This window comes from Micropterus salmoides, unplaced genomic scaffold, assembly GCF_014851395.1.
Source record: "Micropterus salmoides isolate LMB-PRFRI ecotype aquatic unplaced genomic scaffold, ASM1485139v1 Ms_hic_scaffold_19, whole genome shotgun sequence".
NCBI lineage: Eukaryota > Metazoa > Chordata > Actinopteri > Centrarchiformes > Centrarchidae > Micropterus > Micropterus salmoides.
Window position 1 is genome coordinate 25,599,511 of NW_024041039.1, and position 22,169 is coordinate 25,621,679.

Genomic DNA, 22,169 nt, shown 5'->3' on the forward strand with positions numbered 1-22,169 from the left:
GGCTTTGGTTGCCGTGGTAACGACTGCCCCTGGTGTCAGCTTTTGAGCCACAAAATGCCCACGTTTTAGTTTCAGCTTGCCAAAACATTTATCTCTCGCCTAGCTTGTTTATTTATTTCACAGTGAAATGTAAATTACAGAAAGTTTTTAAACTCTAAAACCAAATAAAAACCTTTGACCAGTGACCAGATAAAGGTTTGTATTGGAAGCAGCTCTTGGATGTTAATGATTATCCTCATGCTAGCCTTATATCTTATCTCAGCTCTCTCATTTACCATTTAGTCTTCATGACAGCAGCAGCTTAGAGGCAATGTCCATTTGCCAACACAGCTGGCTGGAGTAGCTGCCCTCCATTATGGACATTTTCTCTTGATAGACTCCTGTTAAAACAACAAGAATGGCAGTTTTACAGGCTTACAAAATCCTGTGGGGTACAGCCATAGTTTGTGTGATTTTACCTCACTTAAATCTGGGATTGTTGTCTGACTTCAAGATCTGTGGAGATTCTGAGTGTGAAAGTAAGTTCTAAACCATTAATATATAATTCTAGTTTATGATAGGCCACACATTTATAGGTAAATTTCTTTTCAAAGCTTTCTTTATGACAATCAGGTTTTTTTTTCTGTGTGTGTCTCTTTCCCATTGTGTGTGTAGGCCTAATGAGCAGAGTGCAGGCCATCAAGGACCACCGTGGTAAGGACTGCCGTTTCCTGACCTTCAGACGAGGAGACACCATTTTTGTTTACCACAAACTGACCGGAAAGAGGGAGGACCTCTGGGCAGGCAGTGTACGTCTGATATCTCCATCTCTCTTCCTGTCTTTCTGTCTCTTTCTCTTTTTAAAGCAGAATAAAATAAAATAAACTATCCAATTTCAAGACAGTGCCTCATCTCAGCTTCTAGGTTAAAGAGATTAGTCTTGATTATAATAATGATTAGTTTAGGTTCCCAGCACTGTTGGGCTGAGTTATGTTAACACCGTACCTGGTAAACACAAACGTCTCTGAGAGCACCCCAGTTCATTTCTATAATGAAATAACTATGTTGTATAACAGACAGAATGAGTGAATACTTACACTAATACTAAACACTGACATAAATGTCATCACCACTACTCTGTCTTTTATTTTGGTAACCACCTTATTAATCTACTATGCTGTAAAATATACCTTATTTCTTTTACTGTGTTTTTTAAAAAAAAAAATAGACACCTGAATACACAGACATGTTTGTTAGGAGATTTAAATCTGTTGAAGCAGATGGGATGAGATGGATAGACTCTAAGTAAATTGAAATGGTCAGTATAATGGAGGACAATATTATAGTTCAATCTGACATCAAAGCCATACAGCTTTGAAAAAGTGTCAGGATTGAAAAATAACAATCACAATAAAAGTCAACAAATAAAATAAAAGTACAATCAGAGCTCGTTTGCAGATGATTTTGTGTTTTTTGTGTAACAGATATCTTACACACATAAACGCACATATACAGCAGATATATATGGTAAAAAGTTAAAACCAATAAAAAAAATTAAAAAACAATCCAAACAAAATCCAGACTGCATCGAGAGTCATCTTGTTTTTACAGCGAAATATTGTATTTACAATTCTTATACAATTTATTTGTTTGCTCACAATTAAAGGCTGTCTTCTGTTAAGAAAGTTATGATTTTTACACTTTACATCTTCTTTGTCTCACATTTTCCCTCCTATTGATTGTCTTATGCTTCTTCCTATAATTGATCCACAGTGTTGCTGTGGCTTTACAGAACTGTGATGTTTCCTTTTTTTCATTTCAGATTGACAAACAGTTTGGCTATTTCCCAAAGGATGCTGTGCAAGAGGAGCAGATTTACGCAACTATGGAGAAAATAGTGGAAACACAGGTAAATGGGCTTTGACTGCAGGAGCTCTTCAGATTAGAGGCTTAATAATACATAATAACTGCCAGATTGTAAATGAATAGAATAAATAATTAAACATAAACTAATATACTGTGATATCTATTATTTACCACTGAACTAACAAAAAAAATGTCTTGTGTGTCCTCATTTCCTCTCTTCATTCAGAAATCTGATTTCTTCTGTATGGATGAGTTTGGTTATCCCATTGACTCCAGTCACCTGGACAGTGACGATGATAATGGTGACCAGAAAATCCAAAACAAGGAGTCACAAACCACCCCACACACCGATGACACAAATGCTGAAAGTATTTCAACATCTGCAGGTGTCTCTACAGAATCTCCAGTCCCAGCACAGGAGGCTGAAGGCACATCGACAGACCCGGACAGAAACAAAAACAGCGGTGATGCTGCTGCGGGGACTCAGGAGGAAGCACGGGAGGCTCCTGCGGCTCAGAAAGAACAAGGTGGGTCTGCTCCCTCTTCCTGGCTCGGTTATTCAGTGACAGGCTGGTTAGGTCTGGCCAAAGAAGAAGAATCTGGCAATTTGGCCGAAGGAGAGAAAAAAGATGAGAGAAAAGAGACAAAGGCCGAAGGCTCTTTGACTTCTTCAGTAACAGGATGGCTGGGGTTGGGAGGAGAAGGAAAACCTGATGATGCCGTGAGAAGTAGAGAAGAAGACACAGAATCTGCTGATTCTTATGCTTCAACCATGACCGGGTGGCTTGGCTTTGGAGGAGAGGGGAAAAAAATTAATTCCAAAGAAAAAGAGCAAGGTGAAGAAAGAGAAAATGACGAGGAAAAAGAACCAGCAACGAAATTCAGGAGTAGGAGAATTTCTCTGGACTTAGAGGGAAGCCAATTATACGAAGAGGAGAAGAAGGAGATGGGGACATTGGACTGGCTAGGAAATGGATTGTCAAGCACACTGGGGTTCGGCCGGACCAATCAGGAGTCAGGGCAGGAGATAACGACTGAAAAAGAGGCCAAGGAGACGACCCAGGTGGAGGATAAACAGCCAGCGTCTAGTTCATGGTTAGATATGGGGATCGGGGACATTTTAGGCTTCAGGAAGGACACGAGTGAAGTTGATGAGTGCACAGGACGTGGTTTTAAGGAGACAGAAGAGGACAAAACTTTAGAAGAACCAGCAGGCTCAGAGAATATGGAGACCAATCAATCACAACCTGCACAGACAGAGGAGGTAAGGACAGAAACTAGCAATGAATCAAAGGTGGAAGAAACTCCAGAAGACCAAAACACCCCATCAGAGATGGATGTTTTGACACAAGTGGATGTCAATTTAGGGCCCGATTTCAGTTCTGTGGATTTAAATTCAAAGTCTGTAGGTGAGCTTGATGAAGACAAAACTGAGGTGTTTGAGGAAAGGGTAGAGATCTTGAATCTGACTGATAACACAGAAGAATCCACAGATACGTCTGTTAAACGTGGTGCCGGTGGTGATGATCATGAAGCTGAGGGGAATAATGCAGAGACAGATGTACCTCACAGAGAAACTGCCACAACTCAGAGTCAAGTCGGTGATGGTGCAGCAGAGAGCAGTGGAAAGAGTCCACCTGAAGAGAGAAATGAACCAGTCATTTCCAGAATCACCAGTGAGGATGACACTTTAACTGCGCACAGTGTGGAAACCAGTGTTAATCATTCAGATTCACTTGCTATGATTAGGAATAACACAGAAACAAAGACACGTGAGTTAGGACAGGAGAGAGAAGTGCACCCTGTTGAGGGCAGCTCCAACGAGTATGAAAATGCCTCAGAGGAGAACAGAAGAACATTTTCCACTAGTGAGAGCATTGCACAGATGAAAAACAACGCAGACCAGGACTCTTTGTCTCCACATCTGCAACAGGGGGCCACACAAACTGATGGTGATGCACACAAGCTAAAGGAAACTGTTAGAGTCCCCGAGAACGGCCACCAGCAAACTGAGAATGAGACAACAGGGTTTGAGAAAGACACGCATGGTCTACAGTCAGCTACAGGCTCTGAAACAGAGACTGGGACTGAGGAAGTGGTGGAGTCAAAGGAAGAGGAAACGCAGGGGGAGGTAGAAGAGTCAAAGGAGGAGGAGAAACAGGAGAAGTTAAAGGAGGTGGGGCAAATGAAGCACCTGGAAAAGCAGCAGGAAGTGGAAAAAAAACAGGTGGAAAAGGAGTATGAGGTAAAAGACTTAAAGGAAGAAGAGGAGCACCAGGAAGTGACAAAGATAAAGGAAGAGGGGAAAGAGGAGGAGGTGGAGGAGAAGAAGCAGGGGCAGATTGAAGAGTTAAAGATGGAGGAGAAAAAGGAGGAAAAGAAGGTGGAGGTGCAGGAAGTTGAGGAGGAAAAGGAGGATGAGGTAAAAGACTTAAAGAAAGAGGAGAAACAGCAGGAAGCAGAGGGGATAAAGGAAGAGGGGAGAGAGGAGGAGGTGGGGGAGAAGAAGCAGGGGGAGATTGAAGAGTTAAAGATGGAAGAGAAACAGGAGGAAAAGAAGGTGGAGGTGCAGGAAGTGGAGGAGGAAAAGCAGGAGGAAAAGGAGGATGAGATAAAAGACTTAAAGAAAGAGGAGAAGCAGCAGGAAGTGGAGGGGATAAAGGAAGAGGGGAGAGAGGAGGAGGTGGGGGAGAAGAAGCAGGGGGAGATTGAAGAGTTAAAGATGGAAGAGAAACAGGAGGAAAAGAAGGTGGAGGTGCAGGAAGTGGAGGAGGAAAAGCAGGAGGAAAAGGAGGATGAGATAAAAGACTTAAAGAAAGAGGAGAAGCAGCAGGAAGTGGAGGGGATAAAGGAAGAGGGGAGAGAGGAGGAGGTGGAGGAGAAGAAGGAGGGGCAGATTGAAGAGTTAAAGATGGAAGAGAAACAGGAGGAAAAGAAGGTGGAGGTGCAGGAAGTGGAGGAGGAAAAGCAGGAGGAAAAGGAGGATGAGATAAAAGACTTAAAGAAAGAGGAGAAGCAGCAGGAAGTGGAGGGGATAAAGGAAGAGGGGAGAGAGAGGAGGTGGAGGAGAAGAAGAAGGTAGAGATAGAAGAGTTAAAGGAGGAGGAAGCAGTGGAAGAGTTAAATGAAGGGGAGAACAGGGATGAGATTGAGGAGATAAAGGAGGAGAGAAAACAGGGGGAGGTGGGGGGGTTAAAGGAAGAGGAAAGTCAGCAGCAGATAGAAGAAATAAAAGAAGAAAAGCAGGAGGGGGGAGTGTCAAAGGAAGAGGAGGAGCAGCAGGAAGTGACAGAGATAAAGGAAGAGAGGAAAGAGGAGGAGGTGGAGGAGAAGAAACTAGAGGAGTTGGAAGAGATAAAGCCACTGGAAAAGCAGCAAGAAGTGGAGGAGGAAAAGAAGGATGAGGTAAAAGACTCAAGGGAAGAGGAGAAGCAGCTGGAAGTGAAGGAGATAAAGGAAGAGGGGAGAGAGGAGGAGGTGGAGGAGAAGAAGGAGGGGCAGATTGAAGAGTTAAAGATGGAAGAGAAACAGGAGGAAAAGAAGGTGGAGGTGCAGGAAGTGGAGGAGGAAAAGCAGGAGGAAAAGGAGGATGAGATAAAAGACTTAAAGAAAGAGGAGAAGCAGCAGGAAGTGGAGGGGATAAAGGAAGAGGGGAGAGAGGAGGAGGTGGAGGAGAAGAAGAAGGTAGAGATAGAAGAGTTAAAGGAGGAGGAAGCAGAGGAAGAGTTAAATGAAGGGGAGAACAGGGATGAGATTGAGGAGATAAAGGAGGAGAGAAAACAGGGGGAGGGGGGGGGTTAAAGGAAGAGGAAAGTCAGCAGCAGATAGAAGAAATAAAAGAAGAAAAGCAGGAGGGGGGAGTGTCAAAGGAAGAGGAGGAGCAGCAGGAAGTGACAGAGATAAAGGAAGAGAGGAAAGAGGAGGAGAAGAAACTAGAGGAGTTGGAAGAGATAAAGCCACTGGAAAAGCAGCAAGAAGTGGAGGAGGAAAAGAAGGATGAGGTAAAAGACTCAAAGGAAGAGGAGAAGCAGCTGGAAGTGAAGGAGATAAAGGAAGAGAGAAAACAGGAGGAGGTGGAGGAGTTAAAGGAAGGGGGGAGGCAGGAGGAAGTGAATGACCTAAAGAAAGAGGAAAGTGAGCAGCAGATAGAAGAGTTAAAAGAGGAAAAGCAGGAGGTGGAAGAGTTAAAAGAAGAAGAGAATAGGGAGGAATTAAAGGAGATGGAAGAAGAACAGGAAAAAGAGAAGAAAGAGGTTGAACAGAAACAGTCATCACATTTTGAGGTACAGGAGGAAAACACTGACAAGCCAGAGTCAGCAAGCAGTGAGAAAGAGACACAAGATGACAACAGCTTGGAATCTGTCTTCTCAGAAACACAGACTGAAAAGAGACAGACCGAAAACCCACAGACGGAAGAAGAGAAGAGAGCAGAAGTGGGAGAAGTAAAGAATGAAATGAAAGAGGAGGAGGCTGTGCTCCATCAGGGAGATAAAACTGAGCCCAAAGACACCGAAACTAGCAATGGGGTTTCGACTGAGCAGAAAACAGAGCTACACTCCAATCACAAGATAGGCACAGAGGAGGACACTGACAGGGAAGAGAGGGACATCAACATGAAGCATGATGTAGGAGTGAATGAGGATGCTGATATACGGATGAAAGATAATGATCGTAAGACAGTTAGCACTGAATTCAGTGCCGAGGGAGGAATGAAAACAACAGTTTCGTCCAGTGACCCCGTTGGAAGTCCGGCTGTGATATCTGAACATCCAACTGGTTCTTCACTTCTGTCTGATGGTCACAATGAAGGGACAGCAGAGACTGAAAGTAGAGGAGCATTTGGCCTTTTCAAAAATGCCTTTACCTTTTTCAGCCAAACTAAGGAATCCACAGAATCTGCCCCAGGTTTGGATTCTAACACAGGCAAGACGGGCGAGGCACAAGACTCTCTGACCCCTGAACAAGAACTGGATTCAACTAGTGATTCAAGTCAGGTTTACACTCAAGATTTGCACATAGATACTCCCATCACCATGTCACAGCAGCAGCTGCAGCCCTCTACCACCTTTATCCAGACATCACCTCCATCCCCATCGCAAGCCCTTTCTCATCCCAGTTCTCTGACTCCAAACACAGGAAGCCCTGTCCAAACAAAAGCCCTCTCCAAACACTATAAGAACTTCCTTGCCTATATGAGCAAGGATGAGACAACTCTTTTGATGGAGCTCTTTGGGCGACACAAGCTGCAGTTTTTGGATTACATTTTAGGAAGTCCAGAAACCATGACTGATGACCCTGATAATGATGAGTCCATATTGTTGGATATAGAAAGAGTGCTGCACTATCACAGGGAGACACTGCTCGCTCCTAGCATGAGGCTCGTGGACGCACCACAGGCGGACAAAGAAAAGACCAGAATGCTCATCGCGCTTCAGAAGCTAGAAATGCTGTTGGCAAGAGTGAGAGAAACTTTCAACACAGGAAAGTCCGACATCAGTAAACATAAAGGTATTTTTGTCTACAAGGCCTCAGAGATCATGGCTGATCTTAGTGATACTTTAAGTTAATTTAATATTTGAATTGTAGAATTGGATTGACTTGCAAAGATCTCAATCAGAGTGCATGTGTTTCCCTGTTAAATACAGCCGGGGCCAGCTGTGTTGGTGAATCCTGCTCAATTCCCAGCAGAGATGAGAAAGAGTCAAGTAAGAATGGAGATTCCTCTTCAAGCCTGGATAATAACTCTCCAAGAGATGAATGGATGGGGGTGGAGAAAGAGACCGATGGACAGATGAGTGGAGACATGGGAAAAGGGAGGGTAACTGAGGAGGAGAAAAGAGGAGAGAAGAAAATTAGAAGTGAAGGAGACGGAGTGTTGCGTCCTCATATTCAGCCAGGATCATCAAAGCCAATCGAAGGTATGGATATCTCAAGTGTCCCTTAGTGAAGAAGGGTTAAAAGATGCTTCTTCCGCATTCCTGTGACACACATTATCACATGGCCAGAATATATTTAAATTTTAACACTAGCACATTAATATAGGCTAATAATCAAAGCTAAAACCTTTGGGTTGAATTCTAATAATATTATCCAACGAGGGTTAAAATGAAGGGCAACTGGACTTGGTTGAAGCTACTGGAACACCAGTAACCAGTTCCAGTAGCTTCAACCAAGTCCAGTTGCCCTTCATTTTAACCCTCGTTGAATAACTATGACCTGGATGACTGAGAATCTTCATAGACTTCTAATAATATTGTATTATCAATATCATTGTGACAATGGAAACTTTAAATTCTATTATGTTTGTGACTCCAGGGGTAATGAAGCAAATTCTGGACTTTGTTCAGCAGATCGCTGAAGACTCAACCACTCATGTTCATGCAGCGAAGAAGCTCCTCATATGGCTAACTGTACAGGTGGGAGTTATCACCACATTCATATCCAAGGAAGCGGAAAGTAGGTTAGATTATCACTAAATGATCTAAGTCAAGTGTAGTTTAATTACATACAACTTACAGAGATAATTTGTGTTTGAGAGGGTGCTTCCATCATTGTACAGTGAGTACAGTAAAAGTACAAATTAATGATTTAAAATATTTAAATCCAGAAACAGAAAATCATCTGAGCACTACTTTTTAATTATCTAAAACGATTACTGTTTCCTATGTGAGATGTAAAAAAAAAAAAAAAAAGTTTACAAAATTAAATATGCTTCATGGGTATTTTATTTTTACCTTACAGCATTGTTTAGTAGACTTGATGACTGTGGTAAAAGCAGGGTGCCTTTTTTTAACTCAAAATCTTGCATGACCTAGTTTTAACATGTTTTGTCTGGTAACTTGAAGGTTCACAGGCATCTTTCGGGTCTGGATACTGAATCGATTCAAAGACCCTCTTTCACACCTTCAGTGTTCCTTACAGCGATTCCTTGTGTCTGTTCTGCGGACTCGGGTTCTTTAAGACACAGAACCTGACAGACATGTTGACCTCACTCTCCCTCTGGCATTCAGCTCTGCCTACCACTCAGCTATGCAGTTGAGCCAGCTGGCAATCAATCCGCACTGAAGGCAAATTGTTTCAAATGTTGTGAGGGCTCGTGGTTCTCTAGTTTCAAATGGACGAAATTGAGGCCAGTTTGGTGAGTAGCTTTTGAAACATTTGGTGAAAGTTCTACGTCAGACTGAGCCAAGTCTTCACCTGTGTCCTACTTAAAAGTTAAACCGCGGCCGTCACTCAACGTAAGTGACACATGGTTGTACGGCTGCTGGAGAAGAATGGCTTAAAACATACATGTGTAAAGTTTGTACAGTAATTATATTAGTTATTCGGGATTTTCAAAAACGACACCGAGAATATGCCATTTATTTTTGTGACACCTGTTTCTTTTGGTGTCACTTTGAACGTGCTCCGATGTGCCAGTGTGGCGTTTTACAATTGGTGACGTTGCGAGTGAACCACTTATGCGGACAGGGGTGTAAGTATGTCTCTATATATCTGCATGGGCCTCTGAGTGCTCAAATAAACATATTTATTTATTAATTCTTTATGTATGTAGTGCTTTTTTATTGTCAACTTTATAAGCAATTACAGTGTAGTAAAATATTTACGATGAGTTTGTAGAGAAACTGCAAAATCCCCCCTAGGAAGTGCAATGTTACGTGGTCCACTGTTGAGCGTCGGTGTTGTGAATAGGATGTGAAATCGCCGCTAACCCGATGACTTCAGTTTCTGCTGCTAATGTCAGTTTAAATGAAAGATATCAATAAAACCACAACCAAATGAAATAATTCGGAAATGGCGGAACATACGGCAAGCGACCAGTTGGCCAGCAAAGCGGTGGACTTTCAGACGACGGCAGAGGCTTACTACAGTATCGCCGTGGAGAAAGTGAAGGATGTACGTTATGTGGCAGGTTTCGTTAGCATTTCCCAACTAGCCGTCGCGGCTGACACAACGTAACGGATTGTCAAGCAATAGAAAACAGCTCAGTAACGTTATTATTGCTGTGTAGATCTTTTAATTTTGTACAGCTCGTGTTTGACTTCTTATGTGTCCTGCCAGTGTTGTTGACCAGCTGTAAAGACTGTTACATTGACATTTCATGTTGCTTTTTCAGATGTGTTTGTAATTCTTCTCAGAGTTAGAAAGTAATAGCTAACGTTAGCTGATTGATAGAAGTGTTTGTTTCTGATCAGTTGTCGTTGAGTTGTTTTTAATTTTTTAGCTAAGATATGACCGGTGTTTTGAATTGTCTCTATAGCAGATAAATATGCTTCTGCTCTCTATCATTTACTTTCCTAACAGCTGTGTGGTAGGCTGAGTAGTCATGGTTTACTACTTGCAATACCAACAAACATATAGTAACTAAGATATACATTCACTGGTCAAATGTAATGTAAGAAAATTCATATTACTCAAAGATTAAATGGCTCCTTTTAGAAACGCAAGAGGCATAAATAAGAGCAACAGCTGTTTTGTGGGCTGCATCTCTAATATTTAATTGCATTCATGATTAAAAAAAAAATGTTTAGCTTCTCATTAGAGTAGTGCTTTTTCTGGCACCTTAATTAGAACAAGTTTACAGGGCAGTCGTGCAGTACGGCAAAGCTGATCCTAATGTCCACAATGAGTATACCATTGTGTATGTTGTTCCCAGACATACAAGCATCACACATCTCTTTTTAAAGATGTCCATTTAAACCAGCTCCTAAAATAAACACATTTCTCCTCTTCTTCAGGTTGTATCGTCCCTGCCTGATGACATCCGACCCGGGCCGGATCTGTACGGGGTACCATGGGAACCAGTTATCCTCTCCAGTCTGGTGGGGCTGGTGACAATGCTGCTGTTCACCTGTAGATGTTATAGCTCTGTGAGTACACAGCCAAGCTTATACGCATCAACCTCACAAAGTTTCTATATGATTTGAATTTGTAGTGGTACAGTTGGTTCATAGTCTTTTTTTTTTTTTTTTTTTTTTTTTACTTCTTCATAGGTCAAAAGCAGAATGTATCAAAGTAAGTTCTCACTACTTATTACTTAATATAACATTTTTATGACTTGACTGAAATAAAGCTAATGCATCACGAATCACTGCCAATTCCACCTCTCTCTGACCATTAAGCTGGAATATTTTAGAAATAACTGAAAAATATCTTGAATAAGTTTATGAACTTTATGTTTCCTGTTTCAGGCAAAGAGCGGTGGATGGCTGAGCAGGTTGCACAGCTGCTGGATGAGAAGTGTAAAGTCCTTGAGACTCTCAGCAAATGTCAACAAGAGGTCGGTACTGGTCAGTGGTCAACCGATATGGGTTTTTCAATGGCTGATGCCGATATTTAGAGAGCAAGGTGGCCAATGGCTGATATAAATGTAAATGTAAATGCTCTGTACTTGTATAGCGCCTTTCTAGTCTTTTTGACCACTCAAAGCGCTTTTACACTACATCTGCATTCACCAGTCACACACATTCACACACTGAGCCTAAGTGCTCAAACGGAAACTAACATTCACACTCATTCATACACTGGCGGAATAGCAATTCGGGGTTCAGTATCTTGCCCAAGGAAACTTCGACACGCAACCAGGGGGAGCCAGGGATTGAACCGCCAACCTTCCGATTAACGGCCAACCCGCTCTACCTCCTGAGCCACAGCCGCCCCAAATATATAATATATAGAATGCTTATATCACAACAAAGATAAGTAATGTTTAATTCCATTATTTCATGCAGAGTTCAGTCTAATATACATGTTATCTTAGCCAGTAACGTCTTGTTTTAGATAATGTAAGCTGTCATTTAGGACAGGAGAAACGTGTTAACATTTAGAAAAGATGATGGTGAAATTTAGGGCTCAAAACTAACTTTTTTTACCACCTTTTCAAAACTCACAAGGGGAAGCATTAACATTGTTCCAAAGCAGCCACACTGACAAGGCTGTCTGCAGATGTGTCTGAAGTGTAGGCAACAGCCGATGCCGAATTTCTCAAAATGCCAGATATGTACCTGATTAATTGTTCTACCACAAGTACTGGTGTCAGTGTTAACTGATTGCTGGTTAGAGACAGAGCCTGTCTGACACAGAACACTGTGTATTTTTAGCTGAGGCCAAATTCATATAATGTTTCATTTTCCATGGCATGAAAAACATCAGAATTAGAAGATATCTTGTGCATTTTGTCTGAGGTATGATCAAAAAGCTGAAACTTTAGCTGTATATAATTATGAACATAAAGTTTAAATCCTAATGAAATAAATTTTTGTCATTGATATCATGAGTCCTGCCCAAATTTCCACAGGTGTATTACCATCATATTGTATATGATGCTTTGGCAATGTTGTTACATTCATGCCAATAAAGCTAATTTGAATCGAAGTGAATTGAATTACCTCATTATCTGTCATTTGCAGTATGATGAACTGGAGAGCTCACTGAAGGACAGTGGTGTTTTGGCCCAAACTCAAAAGACAGAACATCTGGAGGTAAGGCAGAGAGAAAAAATAATTTAAAGGAGATTAAGAATTGTCTAAATAATTAGAAACCACAGCCAAGCTGCTAACTAGTGTTTGCCCAATAAACACTGAGAAGTCTTTAAATGTGTGTGCTTTCTCCAAGTGGACTGATGAAACCTGCTATAACTGATTTTAGAAAAGTTGATTTGGCGAATTACTTATTTCCACATCCAGCTGTTACTGGGCAACATCAGTCCTTTTGAGTTGTATTTCTGGCTAATGTAAGTCCAATATTCACTCTGCATTTATCTCCGTTATTGATCTCTACTAAATCCTTAAGGAAATATCTGGCTCTTTAGCTGCTATTGCTCCATTGTGTTGCTAACTGTGTCTGCTGTCTGATGCTGAGTAGATACTGTGCAGTGGGGGTTTAGACAGTTGTCACTTTAAACAGCTGCCTGCTGCTGTCAAAAACAACACAATGAGAGCGGCCAGAGTGAACCTAAACAGTAAAGTTGTGGGCTATAAAGCTCCGTAAAGCTGAGAGGAGCTGCAGATTCAGATGATAATTATCTGTATGGTCATAACTACGCTTGGCCTCTTTCACATTGTCACATTGTCTTTGATACATTATTATAATAAAAATATAGATTGTACCCAGTTTAAGGTGATCATTTCAAAGAACTGCTTCACCAAATTATGACAAAATACTCATCACATTTTGGCACTGTATTCTCACTCCACACGGTCTCCCTCTTTTGCTCTTACGTTTTTTAAATACCTCTTGTTTTCTTGCTCCTCCAGGGCAGAGCCATACAGTTGGAACATGCTAAAGGGGAGCTGGATCGGGATCTTGAACAACTGAAGGATCAACTGTATCAGCAGAGGGAACATAGGATAGCTCAGGAAAAGAGGGTAGGAGCACACAAAGTCTAGTTAACTGGAACCTCTACAATTGTTATTCAGGAATCACATTTTAATAAGCATGAGAATCCATTATAGTAGTGTGATATTGATAGAGTGGATTCTTTTTTTGGGTTATCCTTCCAGATAGCAGTGCTTGAAGAGAGCATGAAAACATTTGAGGAAGAAACCCAAGACCTCCAGTCACAGCATGAGCAGGTGCCGCCCTCTCATCTTTGTGTCTTCACATTCAAGTCCTCCTCTCTTTGCTGCTCCACCTTTTCCTCCTCTTTTGCTCTGTCCCTCTGTGTTTCATTTGACATTATCGCTGCCCATTTGTCTCTAGGCACAAACCACTCTGAAAGTATACAGTATGAACAGTGACAGACTGCAGAAGAATCTGGAAACAGCCGGAGAGGAGAACACACTGCTACAGGAGAGCAACGCTCAGGTAGGACACTGTACACACACACAGACAGACAGACCCCTACAATTACTGTGCATGGTAGCAAGTTGGGTGGTTTTTCTTTTGCATGGTTGCAATGAAAGTTTTAAAGGAATGCTTATAGATAATAGTTGATTCATGGTTTTCTATGTGAGCTCTTTACAACCTGTGTACACAGATTTGAATTGAGGAAATATGAATATTTGTCTTTTTCCCTCCCCTATCCGTCTCTGTTCCCCTTCTTCCTTGCACCATCATTGCATCCCTCTGCTGTCTCTGTCTCTCTGCAGTTGAGGCAGCAGGTGGAGGGATGGGCAGAAAGAGTGAGTGAGTTGGAGGAGGAGATGAGCCGGTGTGAGGTCGCCCACAGCGCGATGCTTCAGGATGTGGCCAACAAGGATGAGCGTATAATGGTATGGTTGGTTCTAGCATTAATTATAGGATAGTTACTGTATAATATACCTTGAATTTTCTAATAAAAAAAACTGGCCTTCAAATAAGGATGTATCTTGAGAACCACTATAGAAGAATACTGCAAACTAATATAAAAGATCACCTTTAGTTAAAGGATACCGATACATTAATTTGTGTTGTATATTTATATGCTTTCAGTCCTTGACAGATCGGCTGCTGGGGATGAAGGCTTGGGATTCGGACCTGGAGGAAGAGGAAGGTGAGGAAGGAGGAGAGAAGGAGACGTCCAATGGGAGAGCAGAGGAGAATGGAAAAGGAGACAGAATGGACACACAAGGTCATCTTCAGAAAGTCCAGAAACTTATCTATGCTGCTAAGGTATCGGACTTAAATGAACACAAGCACACGTTGTTATTGGCACTGATGCTTAGAGCGGGACAGGGTTTACAATAAAGAGCATTTGGAAACGCTAAACCGGGCTGTTTCAAATTAAACATCTCTGTACACTTCTCTGAATGCCTACTAATGTGTTGTTTTTGTATTTGTGTGTAGCTGAATGCAGATCTGAAATCAGTAGATGAAGACAAGGACAGAGTATTTGCCAAACTAAGTGATGAAGTCAGAGCTAAAGAAGACCTGCAAAGTGAGTCAACCGTACATCTATTCTTATTAAAGTTGGCACTACGATGTCTGATGCGGAACAAATAAGTCAGATATAGGGTTGTAATTAACACTGTACACAATACACTGTGTGTGTGTTATCTGTGTGCGTATTTTTATTTTTCCCTCCAGTGAGCATTAGGGAGCTGGAGAATGAGAAATTATCACTGCACTCAGAGGCTGAGCACTACTCAGATCAGGTAGCTGATCCCAACTGTGTATTAGTGTGATATTTTATTATATTATTGTTCCACATTCATTTGCTTTTGGATTCATTTCTTTTATTCATGTGTTCAGGTCCAAAAATTACAACAGAAACTCCAGATTATGACGGAAATGTACCAGGAGAATGAACTCAAGCTACACAGGTATAGACACGCTGATAAATGTGCAGAGACAATGCCAGTGCAAATTCAAGCTATAGTAGTACAGCATGTTGATGAACATATGTTGCAGGCTGCTGACAGTAGAGGAGAAGGAGCGGCTTCAGAAAGAAGAGAAGTTAAATAAAGCAGACAGAAACATTGCGCTGGCCATGGAAGAACTCAACAACTATAGGTAGCTACTTCTTCAGTGTTCCCACACGCATTAACAATATGCAGGTGGACAATTACGAGCCTCCCATGCACAGAAAGAGCCTGAGTCTCACCTGCACCTGTCACTTTTTCTTCAGGAAACGGGCAGAAGAGATGGAGGAAGAGCTGGAGAAAACCAAACAGTCTTATCAGACGCAAATATCAGCACATGAGAAGAAGGCTCACAATAACTGGGTTCGTAAGACTCCAGCTCAAAGCACTTGAAAACATGTGCGTATACAGACTGTATCTGTATCTGAGTCATGTTGTGTTACTGATCTTGGCTTGATTTTCCAGTTGGCAGCCCGAGCAGCAGAAAGAGATCTAGCAGACATCAGGAGAGAAAACGCCCTCTTCAGACAAAAGTAAGCATACGGTAACCTAGCCTTGTGTTAATTTAAGTTCACTGAACCTAAATGAACACAAGCTTAAGTTTTACTTCAAAAATGTACTATATTCAGAATTCAATATAAATGTAACGTAGCTGGTAGACTTTTGCAATGTAAACATCTAAAAACTGAGGCGCAAACTTGCTCTGATTGGGACAGTGGGTTGCACTTTATTGGAGATGCTAAAGTTAACGTGTGGATTTGTGGGGAGATTTCTGCCTGATCAGAAGTGTTTTCATTTAGTTTCCACCTCCATGTCTCATCTAGTTCTGAAGAGATCCTACCATATCAGCAGAGCAATAACATAATGCACAGCAGAGTAAAGGGCAGGTAGACTTAAAATATTGAAATGCTGATATGTGGGATAGACGTTGAATGTGCAGAAAGTTTTGACCATGAGCAGAAAACCTGCTGAAACGCAGGAACTATCAAAGTCCAGGAGTTTATAACTGAATTAAAATGAAATAATCATTGAGGTGAAAAAGTGGCACAGTCACAATTAAAGAGATTACTTGCCCAAACAAAAGAGGAGGGAAGACTAAATCGTTTGTTGACTCAGCAGGGATGATATTGCAGAAAGGATCTACAGGATAAACACATATGTAAGCAACACAGAATACCTGGGAGCTGCTCTGACTTATATTCTGTTAGATTTATATATTTTTAAATGTACCCTGCCACCTAAATTTTGTGTTTCCCTTTACATAAATAAAAACGTCTCCACCATAAATTGCAGGTAATTAACCGTTTAATGCTTGAATTTTTCATATAATTCGGCGTTGAAGATTTCTTAAAAATAGTGTTAAAATCCTGCCTCGATCTTGTGAACCCGATATTGTGTCTCGTCTTCTAAGTGTCTCGTCACACCCCTACTGTATACATTACATGTTTGTCATATGTTGACTTTAGGTGTGTTTGTTTACAGGCTGACAGACACACAGTTTAAACTAGATGCCCTCGACAAAGATCCCTACGCCTTGGACACCCTGGCTAGACCGCTGCCTTTCAGAGGTGAGCAGACGCATATAAACCAAACAGTAGCTTACAGTATATTCTGTGGCTAATAAGCCCTAGCCTGGAAGCAGTAGGCCACAGACGTCCTGAACTTTGATCTCACCAAACTATCCTCCTCCAGCTGAGAGGTCACCGTACGGACCGTCTCCTCTGGGTCGACCTGCATCGGAAACCAGAGCTTTTCTGTCTCCTCCTACGTTGATGGATGGACCTGCTAGACTGTCTCCTAGAAGTATAAACACACAGAAAGCCACAACCCACAAATAGTTTCATAGTTTCCATTCATCCACTTTCAAGACATTCTCCTGGTTATTAACTTATTTTAAGAACAGTCCTCTTGTTATCATTTATAAGCCATTTTCTTTATTATTAGGTTTTGCTGATTGGAATTATAAAAACTTCATCATATTTTGCATATAGTACATTCATTTGCAAATTCAGTCTTAAAGTCATTACAACACTTGTAGCATGTTGGAGATGACCAGCTGGCAGGAGCATGATCAGCTTAAACTCCTGTAGTAGCATGGTCTGTTTGCTGGGATGCTGTTGGCAGTCTGGAAAATCTGTGGGGAAAAATAGACACTTTCACACTTTCTCTTTGTCTCTCTCTTCCAGTCACACTCATTCGGATCTAATTGTCTTCACTGTCTAGTATTTTGTCTTTGGTCGATTGGTTCTGCTTGTTTCCTCCTCTCTCTCTGTCTTTCTCTCACGCTCATCAACATCTTCAATTATCTCTCCTCCTTCTTTCTCTCTTACTGTCTCCTTCCTCCCGTCCTTTCCTCCGCAGTGCCTCGTGGTCCAGTGGAGCCCCCGGGTGGCCATGGAGAGATGGAGCGGAGTGGAGGTCCTCATTCAGACAGTGGCTCAAACTCTCCTACATGGGAGAGAGATCGCAGGGGACCCCCACCAGGACCTCCAGGTGCGTGTATGAAAGAGACAAAGAGAAAGGCAGACATAGAGTGAATCAATAACGTAGGGTATGTCTACCTGTAATATTAGAAAGGCCTGGTGACACTCACACAGCCTGAGCAGCCCTGACCTGTGTGATTTAGATATTTAACAGAAATTAGTATATTTACTCTGTTTGATCCAAAACTAAGCGGGTAAATGCTCAACAGTTAAAACTTACGTGCTTTTCAGCAGCATGTTCTCCTTTCTTATACAATTTAAACTGTTTAAAGGAGCTACCACGCTGTATATGATATTTAATATTTTGTCTTTATTGTACTGTGGTCCAGTGTTGGAAAACATTTTCAAGTTCTAGTCCACTCAGTGTGACCTTAAAACTATTTGTGCAGTGCTGACAATACAGCACAGATGAAAACAGTTCTGTTCCTGCTGATTCCTGCTTCCATATCAAATTTAGAATCAGCCTTCAGACTGCAGCAGGGGACTTGTTGTTTTTTTTATACGTCCTCACTCTCATGGGGAGATATGTGTGTGGCACTGCTGGATTTCTGCTGACTCATCAACCATTCATCATGGTCATTATTAAGTTATTTATACATTTGAAAAAATCCACTTTGATTTTGTTCAGGCCAAATATTTCACTTATTCACAGGTGTAACTTTTAACACTAACTAGTGAGGACAGACTGCAGCCATTGTTAAGGTTATTAGTTGCACATGTTTTGCAATTCACATAGTGTTTACGTGCATGTGTATTTACTGCATTTTGAGTTTTGACCTCGTAAACTACTACGAAGCTCTGTGTTTGTATTCAATCATGATCGACCAGTTATAAAACGTGTTAAGATTAAAATGAGGTTTTCCTCATATTTTTTATTTTTAAGCTTTTATGCACCACAGTTCAGACACTCAGACTCCAGTTACTTTCAGTATTTACAAAGTCACTCTCCAGTTATTTGTTAATGGAGCAACCACCAAAAATAAAACATGACAATACAGATTAGAGCTTTGTTTGACTTATTTACAGGTTAAGAAAGAGCCGTCCATATAATGTTAATACATTTCACATATCGTGGTGTATTCTTTCTGTCTTAGGCTACATGTTCACAGAACCAGGAGGTCCAATGTATAGGAGACCTCCACCTCCTCCAGGAGCTCTAGGCCCATTGCCTCCTCCTGGCTCCTTCCCGCCCGGCCCTCTCCATCCTAGGGGTCTCCCCCCGGGACCCCCACACCCTGCAGACATGGCAGGTGCGTCAGTGCGATCTGTATAGCTGCTTGTCATCCCTTCCATATGTTCTCATGTAGTATACTGTGTTGCCATCTTTAACTCTTTTAGACTGTAAATATGTGAACTCGCACATATTATAGTGGGAAAGCAGAATTCAAACTCTGGTGAACACCTAGACATGTGTTGAAATGCAATGCAGACTCCAAACAAAAAACATACATGAACTGCCTACTTGATGATTGACCATTCATTCCCTTCCCTGCAGATATCTCACACAGAGAAAACAGCCTTGGGCCTGGTGAACAGGAACGCAGAGAGGTAAGAGATGTGTCTTGAGAGCCATTCTGTGTGTGTTTGGATCTGTGGTCCAGCCTCTGAACATTTACCTTTACGTATCTGTGTCACCAGTCTGGTCCTGGAGATCGAAGGACTCCCCCTGAGGCTGATCCAAGGATGGGGGGCGCACCCCCAATGGGCCCGATGGGCCCCATGGATGGTCCCTTTCCTCGTAGAGCCCCCTATGGTCCACCACCTCCTGATTTCTATCCTCCCAGGGGACCCGGGGGCCCTCCCATGATGCCTAGTAAGCAGCCACACCTGTGTTAACAATATTTTAGTACAATTTTATCTTCAAATGTCATCAATGAGTTAACCTAACGCTCTTATCCTCTTTGTCCAGTGTGGGCCCCTCCGCCTCCAGGGATGATGTTCCCTCCTCGTTTCCCTCCCAGTGGACCTCCTCTTGCTCCTACTTCTCATTCCCGCCACCCTCCCCCATGCGGCCCCCTCTGCCCGACGGCCTCCCACCTGCATCCATGGGTCCTCTTCCTCCCCAGCAGTCCCTCCCCTCCCCACCACACAGCCAGTCGCCAGACGAGCGCACAATCTCGCCTGAAGACGCCATTTGAGCCTGAGGTTTTGTACGTGAGCTGCAACATGACGTGTTTCTGGTTAAAATATAGCATGGTGGTAGATGGATGGTTGGGCAGGTCTTCCTTACTTATATTTTCTTCTGCTTAATAACTAGAGGATGAATTTAATGAAGAGTCTCACTTTGTTGCTGTCTGTCTGCTTCTCCTTTGTCTGTCTTTCTCTTCTATTCACATCCTCTCTTTTTACTCCCTCCTCTGCCCTGTTTCTCCAGTCTGCCTATCCAGCTACATTCCCTGTGAAGTAGTTCCTGTTGTTTCAGAGTCACAGTGAGTGGTTAGACTCTGTTGTGTAATAACACGACAGCTTAATCTGTACATCTGGGTGTGTGAATGTTGCCACCTGAACCAGAAACAGTTGCTTGTTTGCTTGACAAGGTTTTTAATGATACTAGGATTGAAATGTGCACATGTACAAATGCTCTTTGTGTGGTATGTGGCAAGTGTCGAGTGTTTTACATATGGCATCAGTCAGCATTTCATCCCAGTGGCACAGAAAGAGAAATCAAATGATGACAGGCTATTAGGGAAGAAACGCATCTTTTTTTAGGCATAATATAATATATTTTGTTACACCTGCACTCATGCCATTGTCTCCATAATTTATGAAAGCGTGTCCTATGACACCTGCGTTGAACTGGATTTTACACTTAAATCAGGTCTGGTTTTGTCTATGACTGAGTTGAACTTAAACTAAATATTCCTCAGAGGTCAAATGAGAGAAGATTCATCAACAAAGCTACTATATCAAAGAGCAGCAAGCAAACAATGCTTTTAATCATGTTTCAGTGACTGGCATATGGCCTAAGCTTGAAAATAGTGGCTTTTAGTAGCCGCATGTATTTTGTGGAAGTAAGCTGTGACTCGTCCTGGCAGCCACAGAGCAGTGATTTAAATGGCTGGAAGAGAGGCTGCCTTCAAAGCCACAAAGATGACACCCATGTGAATTTTGTAAAAAGTGATTATTAATAGATGAATAAAGACTGTCAAATTGTCACAGTCTCCATAATTCACTGATGTATTACTGTTCAGTGTATATATATATATATATATATATATATATAATCTCATCTGACATGCGATGGCAGTGTTATAAATATGGTAAATATGTAATTGCAGAGTATACTTATTTATTGTCACCTTGATTGTACAGCACAATTCATATGTAATGATGTCTAACTCCCTGACCAAACGCTTGTCATGTGTCATTTTAAACATTTACAGAACATTTGTTTGAAGGTGAACAGAACAATCTGAAAATAAATTTGCGACAATGCAGTTTAAATTACCAGACTTGTACGCTGTATATAATTTAGTATCATTTTAAATGGAACATCCCCGTTAGATTGAATATTCAGTTGTTGCTTTGCCTAATCAATGGAAATTCAAATGACGGGCATGGTTTTTCCTGTTCAGTTTGCACATTGACTTGCAGAGAGAATATCAACGTAGTGTCGGGGGGGAGGGGGGTGTAACACGAAACTGTGACTTTATACGATATGTTTTATTTGAATTAATTTGTATTATGATTGGGCTCATTAGTAGTCTAGATAACTCAGAAATTTGATACACAGACATGCCAATGAGGAAACCCACAGGTGTAACTAATTACAATAATGATTGCTCCTGGTATTCTCCATGCTGGCCCACTGACATGGCTTATTGGAACAGAGCCATCACTAATGTTACGTCAAAATCTGCTGTGAGGCGGGTCAGTTAGGTTTTACTGCAGTAGCTCTTTCTATTTGCAGGGCTGTCTGGGCTTAGTGTTTTCTCATGCATAATATATCCACTTGTAGGCACTTTATATCGACATACTTGAAATTCTGTCTCTCACTTCTGAATTGGAAACATGACAAACAGTTGTTGACTGATGTGGCCTAGAATGTTCCCAATTATTGTCTGAGGTCAAATAAGGCCATTTAACAAACTAATCATTTCTGTAGCTTTCACCAGTTGGTGAATCATAACTGATTTTCACTAGCTTTTCCTTTCCTTAAATCAGGACAAGCAAGCAAACTGTGTATTTGGTCGTGTTGCAATGATTTACATTTGCCACTGGTTTCAAAATAGTAGCTTATAATAGCCACTTGTGTTAGGCTCGGTTAGTTAAATGAGACACACCTGGGCTCATGTTCATTATATAGAGCGTATGACGTCACGGCATGTGGAAGTTGCCACAGTCACTCTACCGTGTTGGAAATATTAAGAGCAAGCTGTTAAACTGAAGCAATATTTTGTGGCTGTGTAATGTTAACAAATAAAACTTGTCACTTGAAATGTTTTTTCAAACCAGACTATCCATTGAGATCACTGCGGTTTTGGCCAGGCTGACAAATCCTGCTTATAGGATTTACCTGAGACCGAACTCAGATTGATTTTTCAATTGTATTAAGCAGTGT

At 41.7% G+C, this 22,169-nt stretch overlaps 1 protein-coding gene across 1 annotated transcript; it reads left to right on the forward strand.

Annotated features, from left to right (window-relative positions):
• The first annotated feature begins 259 nt into the window (after nucleotides 1-259).
• ctage5 (CTAGE family, member 5) lies at nucleotides 260-21,056 on the forward strand. The gene is given in 31 exon segments (XM_038729919.1): nucleotides 260-518; nucleotides 655-788; nucleotides 1,802-1,888; nucleotides 2,072-4,897; nucleotides 4,900-5,613; nucleotides 5,616-7,353; nucleotides 7,491-7,763; nucleotides 8,161-8,261; nucleotides 10,584-10,715; nucleotides 10,839-10,860; nucleotides 11,037-11,125; nucleotides 12,255-12,326; nucleotides 13,101-13,211; nucleotides 13,347-13,418; nucleotides 13,546-13,650; nucleotides 13,935-14,057; nucleotides 14,257-14,436; nucleotides 14,611-14,701; nucleotides 14,851-14,918; nucleotides 15,016-15,086; nucleotides 15,175-15,276; nucleotides 15,392-15,488; nucleotides 15,591-15,658; nucleotides 16,608-16,693; nucleotides 16,818-16,928; nucleotides 17,487-17,618; nucleotides 18,703-18,858; nucleotides 19,104-19,156; nucleotides 19,247-19,421; nucleotides 19,518-19,610; nucleotides 19,613-21,056. Coding segments are annotated over 31 exon segments (8,337 nt in total). The 5' UTR covers nucleotides 260-397; the 3' UTR covers nucleotides 19,747-21,056.
• Nucleotides 21,057-22,169: the final 1,113 nt, after the last annotated feature.